General features: G+C 46.0%; 1 protein-coding gene across 1 annotated transcript in view; it reads left to right on the top strand.

The window, feature by feature from the left end:
• LOC122133142 (chloride transport protein 6-like) overlaps positions 1-6,730 on the top strand; it is an 11,240-nt gene extending 4,510 nt beyond the window's left edge. Inside the window, exons 6-7 of the mRNA XM_042708632.1 lie at positions 6,179-6,320; positions 6,552-6,730. Of these exons, the coding sequence (XP_042564566.1) occupies positions 6,179-6,320; positions 6,552-6,730 (321 nt within the window). The remainder of the gene's footprint in view (positions 1-6,178; positions 6,321-6,551) is intronic.
• The last annotated feature ends 238 nt before the right edge of the window (positions 6,731-6,968 follow it).

Raw genomic sequence — 6,968 nt, 5'->3', positions numbered from 1 at the left:
CACCACATCATTCCACCGCCCCCACACTGCCCAAAACCGCTCACACTTGTTCCCCCCACCCCCCACCCCCCCATCACATGGCAACAACAACAGTAGCAGCACCGGCAGCAGAGGCATCAACGTTTCTCAGAAGCATTCCAAGAGACAACTTCAACCCTGACCCAGACCACTGAAGCCAGGGGAAGGGGTGTGGGGAGCGGAGGTCCTCTTTCAAGTGTGTACTTGCATAACCCTTACAGCCCTCTTTATCTCACTCGCCGGAGGAAGGTGAAGCCAAAGATCCCAGACTGAGATTGAGAGAGGTGTATGAAACAAATGAAAAAACAAAACAAAACATAAAAAATGAGGTGGCAGTCTAGACTGCCCACCTCACCCAAACAACATATGAGGTTTTCCTGAGGCAGGACTACGAGACAGCCTAGAGGTAGACACAGCAATGTCTCAAAACCAATGTAAACAAGCATTCGGGACTGTCTGTTGGCAAAGTAGCTTGTGCACCTGACTAACCATTTATGTCCACTGTTCTCAGACACATCAGAAACGTTCCACTTATTCTGACAAATTAATCTCCCTGTGCGGACAAGAGACAGGAGACGACTGAAGGTTTGCGCAGAGGTCACACCTGCTCTTCTCTTCAGCATAAAGTACCTGTCTTCCGTGCTATCTGACACTGACATTTACAGATACAGCTTTAACATTACTTCTTTGATCTACGTTCTGCTTCGTTTAACTGCCCTCACTATTCCAGATGTCAGACAACGGGAACCATCAATTGCAGTTTCGCGTGCTGTCATATCTGCATCCTCTATCTATCCTATGGCATGTCCAAGGGCTCTGTAAGTAAACACGGCGGGACGGGACTCAAGCTCATTGGTAAATCGACTGTTTCATTTGTCGGTCAAGGTGTTGACATGAGAAAGTCGCACGAAACTTTCCATCGATACAATGTTTGTAAACGAAAAGGCTGTGAGTATTGGACTTAGCCGACTTACCTGTCCATGTTTCTGCACTCACACAGGTCAACGCGTGAAGTAAGAAAGTAAACAGCAGCGTAGTCTTTGACCCAGTCTTCATTCTTCCCTCTGATATTGATCCAGAGAGACTGAGAGTTCTTTGACTTCGTATCTAGAACTTCTTGAATGCGTAACTAAATTCGTGAAATGGGTTTAGTCTCTCACCGCATCATCTCAATATTTACACCGATCCCGCTTAAAAAAAAACAAAGCTGAAAGTTTGCTTTGCGGTCCGATTGTGCACAGGTAGGCTTACAGCGGTGCTCTGCTTTTAAAACAGAATGTCCTTTGCTTTTTCGCTCTCTCTCTCTTGTTCTCCTTTTGGGTTTCGAAAAAGTGCTATAGGTTCAAATTTCTTAAGATTGGTGTGACTGACCGAGCAAGCGGTCCGTGTGGTAGTCGCCTTTCTGTTTCCAATTTAGAAGTTTTCTAATAGAATTCCAGAAAGAAAAAAACTTCTGGGTTAACATCCGTACACTCTGTTTACAATTTCACAAAAAAGCTGGTCCGTGGATTGAAACCTGGAACAAACACAGAGAAAAGAATCGGCATCCATTCAAAGTTCCTCCTAAAGTTATTTCTGGAGTTCTCTGTGTATTTTTAAACCAGTATTTCCTGCGATCTCTCTGTTGCCGTCTCGTCCCTCTGCTGTATCCTCTCTAATCCTAAACCTTCTCTCCCATCGGTAGGCTACTTCAGCCCCAGTCTCTCTCTCTCTCCCTTCAAACAGGATTCAAATTCCTCAACTCCACTTCTTTCCATTCTCCTGCTCCCTCCTCCCCCCATTTGCGCCCTCCCTCTGTGAGTCTAGCTTTTTTTTCTCACACAAGACGTGAAAAACGTAGTTGCAGTGCGCATTACTCCGAGACAATTCCCACTTCGGCTCTTTAATTACCAATTTATCACCACCCTAGAAGGCAATAAACGTCTTCTTTAATCATGTTAAACTTTCTGCAACCTTCGTCGGTAACAAGAAAACATTAACGCCAAAACACAAACTCCCCCATAAAAGTTGTATTAGATTATGTTCATTGGTACATGCATCGTTCAATAGAGGTCATATAATTTACAGATACCATAATGACTGAATAAATTAGATCTCATGACAAATACGTGTGAGTAATTATTTTATATAGTCTTTATAAGAATCCTCATATATTGTTAGAGTTGAGTCACTCACTGCTATGACTTGTCAGAGTTGACTCACTGACCCTTATGTAAAATATTATGAATATCCTCCTTGGAACATGAATTTGATCCTTTCAAGTCCAAAGTCAAGATGCATAGATTTGGAGGGCCTGGCGGAAGTTATTGTGAACTTACTAGTCTGTTTGTGACTTTCCCTCACACATGTGGAAAGAGTACCATTCCAAAAAAGCTCTCTGGGAAGAGCCTGTATTTAACAACATTTGGATTATGGCATTATGAAAACTAATTCTCGACCCATAAACAATTTAGGCTGTGTTGCACTTTCCTCAAACTCTCCCACAGCCTTATGACAGGTCTGGCTAAATCCTATGGGGGATCCTACTCATTTAGTTGAACATACAAACATAAACATGGAAATTGACCAAAGGACATACACAAATGGTGACATTTGACCAATGTCTGAAGAAAGACACAAAAGGACAGTGTTTCTCTGGTGCTTTCGTCTTTCTGAACAGGCAGCAGCAGCAGCAGCAGCAGCAGCAGCATTAGCAGCAGCAGCGAAGGTCTTTATTTGGGGTGTTTTGATTTACTGCCACCGGAGAGAAGGGGATCTGTGCATGTTTGGACAAGGAAGCGAGGGAGGAAAAAGAGAGGATGCAAGCGGAAGGATGGATGGGTGCTGTCTGGGAAGGTGTTGGAAAAAAATAAGAGAGAAAGAGAGAGAGACAGAGAGAGAGAGAGAAGGTTCATGCACCCTTCATGAATAATGGATTTTACGCACACAAGATTCCCTGCTTTCCCATGAAGAGAGAAGGGAACTATCGAGGCTTCAGGTTGCTTTGGAAGAGTGTGTGTGCGTGTGCATGCGTGCGCGTGCATGTGTGTGTGTGTGTGTGTTTGGGGATAGGGGGTGCAGTGGATGCGCGCTGGCCCTTTAAGAGCCTGGGCTAGGGACAGCGCTGAGTTCCCAGGCTCTTTCATGCAGACTGAGCGAGGCTGAGAAAGAGCCCTTTGTGTGTCCTCCCCTTTCAATAGCACCAGAGGAATCAGTCTCTCTCACACGGCACAGATAGAGAAGGAGAGAGAGAGGGGGGGGGGGGGGGGGGGGGAGAGGGAGAGAGAGAGAGAGAGAGAGGAAAGATAGTGAGAGGGAGAGAGAGAGAGAGAGAGAGAGAGAGAAACAGAGGGAAGTTAGGGGAGAGAGAGCGACAGAGAGAAACAGAGGGAAGATAGTGAGATGGAGAGAGAGAGAGAGAGAGAAACAGAGGGAAGTTATCAAGAGGGAGGGAGAGAGAGAGAGACACACACAGACAGAGTGAAACAGAGGGAAGTTAGTGAGAGGAAGAGGGAGAGAGACACAGAAAGAGAGTAACAGAGGGAGTGAGAGAGAGAGGGAGAGAGAGAGAGACAGACAGAGAGAAACCGAGGGAAGTTAGCGAGGAGGAGAGAGAGAGAGAGAGAGAGAGACACAGACAGAGAGAAACAGAGGGAAGTTAGTGAGAGGGAGAGAGAGAGAGACGGAGGGAGCCTTCGAGGGGGTCCACAAAGAGCAAAGAAGGGAGGGAATCTCTAAAAGAAAGCAGGCTGGCAGGGGGGCACCAAATTAAGAGAATGGATTTGTTCTGAGAAAGGGCTCTCTGTGTCGGGTTAGGACAAGGTGGGGGGAGTGGGGGGTCAGCTAATCAGAAGAGTGCCTGAGCTTTATACAGACGAAATGCAGCCATTCAAGCCCCAATCCAGACTAACAGGTCTTACCTGGGCCATCTGGAAGCAGACACAGAGGCACACACACAGACACGCACACACACACGGACACGCACACGCACACGTACACGCACACGCACACGCACACGCACACGCACACGCACACGCACACGCACACACACACACACACACGCAAACGCAAACACACACACACACACACAGGCCCTTTCTCTGTGCACGGGGGACCTGCCCTACTGAAGTCAGAGCGTATCAAGATGTGTGCATAGAGAATACCTGCACACAGGTGCAGCGCAGGGAAGCATTATCAGAAGATCAAGGGTGTTATGCATCACACTGCATGTATTATTTTACATCACATCACATCTACATTGAGTCATTCAGCAGACGCTCTTATCCAAAGCGGCGGACAACGGAGAAAAAAATCAAGCTATGAGCAATAGAGACCTAGTGTAACAATAAATACTACTTTAATTTGAGTCGAGTTTGGTGTGGTATTGAGCATAAAAATGTTTTAAGCAAAATGGTAATGAGGGAAACTAAACCAAACATATTTGTGCGACCTCGTGTTGGATCACTCCGATGAAGCAACCACGTTTTATCCAACTATCTAACTTATTAACATTGCTCTTTTAGATTTAGAGTCAGATTCATTTTTTTCACTTCCTCAGCCTTGACACTCCTTTCACCTGGCATGGGAACCTCCCCAGTCACACAGTCACAGACATCCCTCCCCTCCTCAGGCCAATACTAAATGCCTCTCTCCCTCGGCCGACGCTCCAAGGCGTGGTTTGAAAAACACAAACACTGCAGTTCACTTGCAGCTCTGGCAGAGAGCGCACAGAGGCAGAGAAAAAGTGTCTCTTCTTTCACAAGGTCCTGATTGTCACTGGCACCCTCTTGTGGCTGAAAGTGCAAACAGCATTCACAAGAAGATTTGTGATAAGCTGAGACAATCTTAGATGTTTACTGCGTGGTGCGTTATGAGGTAAACCCAAACAAAAACAATATGAGATAAATGTTAGTAATTCCCCTCCTGAATGGCTTAGAAATAAGACTGCATTCTGAATTTAAAAACATAATCGGATTGATGAGCATTTTGACTGGACTCAGGAAAATCTTGTGACCTGTTGACCTGCTCTCTCTTGTTGCCCTTGACCAAAGCACAAAGGTCACCCACGGATTGCCCGTCATGATCAGGAACATCCAAGATATTGCATAAGCGCAAGGCAACAACAACAACAACAACAACACCCACACACAATGCACACACACACACGTACAAATACATATAGATCCAATCCACATATCTGTCTAATTCAAGTTCTGTTATTTTGTCATTTCTGCACAGAGCACGTGCATAAGGAGATTGACACGGTGCTTGGCCAACATGGCATCCCACAAATGGAAGACAGGAAGTCCCTCCCCTTCACTGATGCTGTCATCCATGAGGTGCAGCGCCATGTGGACCTTGCACCCCTCAACGTTCCCCACTACGCCATCAAAGAGACATCTCATTCAGGGGCTATGCCATTCCTAAGGTACACCCTTTACCTAGGGTGACCAGACGTCCTCTTTTACCCGGACATGTCCTCTTTTCGAGACCTAAAAAATGCGTCCGGCAGGGATTGCAAAATCGTCTGGGATTTTGCCTCGTCGGATATTTGTGTTTCTCTGGGTCTTTCACAAACTAGATATTACGCCCTTACAAGTTTTGGAAAGGGTATCTCCCTTACATTCCACCTTCTTGCGCGAGCTCTGACTGTAGAGAGAACTGTCATTGGTCGACCGCCTTCTCAGTGTTGCCAGATGTACGATAATTATCCTCCAAATAGGATGATTTTGAGCCTTTTGGTATGACACTTCCAATCTGGCAACACTGAGCACCTTGCCGCCTCCACTAGTTGCATTGTTTACAACAGCACATGACATCTGCATGTGAAAAAGTGAAAACTTCGTCGCGGGGGAGGGGGCGGGGTCATCTGCATGTGAAAAATATGTCAAAACTTCGTCACGGGGGAGTGTCCTCTTTTTCACAAACTCAAATCTGGTCACCCTACTTTACCTGAAATGAAGGTTTTATTCCCTGTTTGGTTTCAAAAGCAGCAGGGAAAAGTATGCCAAGTGTCAAACTGATCTGTTTGGGAAGAAGGTCACAAAGGTCAGCAAATATCGCCTTCCAGTTAGTTTAAACAATTAGTCTCTGTGTTGTGTGTTACCAGCACTGTCTTCAGGTTATGATTTGACCTCAGTGTTCACACACTCCCTGATCCATGACCTTTGACCCCTTGCAGGACACAGTGATCCTTCCTGTGCTGCACTCCGTGCTCAGGGATGAGAGCCAATGGGGGAATGCCTGGACCTTTAACCTTGGGCACTTCCTGGACCGAAATGGCAACTTCAAGAAGAAACCAGCCTTCGTTCCTTCCTCTGCAAGTATGGAGAATCACTAAGATGGCTGACATACTGACAGCAACTACAAGGGTTCTTGAAACTTTTTGCTGTATATATCTTTCATACATTGTTTAAACTCCCAAAACAAGGTCGCCATGACAGAGAGAGAGAAAAAAACCTGTAGTGTTTTGAATACTAAGCTCTATTAGTCTACATATAATCAGTCATGGACCAAATGTTCTGTGTGTGTGCATGTGTGTGTGTGTGTGCCAGGGAAGCGGGCTTGTGTGGGTGAGTCACTGGTATGGATGGAGCTCCTGCTCTTCCTGGTGTCCAAAGTGCAGCAGTTCCACCTCAGCACCCCTGGAGGACCATCCAGCATTAACACCCCAGAGCTCAGCAGCTTTGCCAACGTCCCCCACCAGTACCAGCTCATTGTCACCCCCCGCTGACCAACCATGGTACTGCAGCCCAGTGCCAACCAGCCTCCTCCAACCTCTTCACCTCTGAAGAACATCTTGCAAACTCTTGTTCATTTAAAAAGCAATCACTACTGTTTAATGAAGAGTAAGAAATACCAATAACATTGATTTAGGAGTCCAGGCCCGATTTCAAAGTCAAAGTCAAAGTAGCTTTATTGTCAATTTCTTTACATGTCATTTGACATACTTGTCAACTTTGCTGTGTGTT

The sequence above is a fragment of the Clupea harengus genome, chromosome 9 (genome assembly GCF_900700415.2).
Source record: "Clupea harengus chromosome 9, Ch_v2.0.2, whole genome shotgun sequence".
Lineage (NCBI taxonomy): Eukaryota > Metazoa > Chordata > Actinopteri > Clupeiformes > Clupeidae > Clupea > Clupea harengus.
This window is presented reverse-complemented; position numbering and strand designations above follow the sequence as displayed.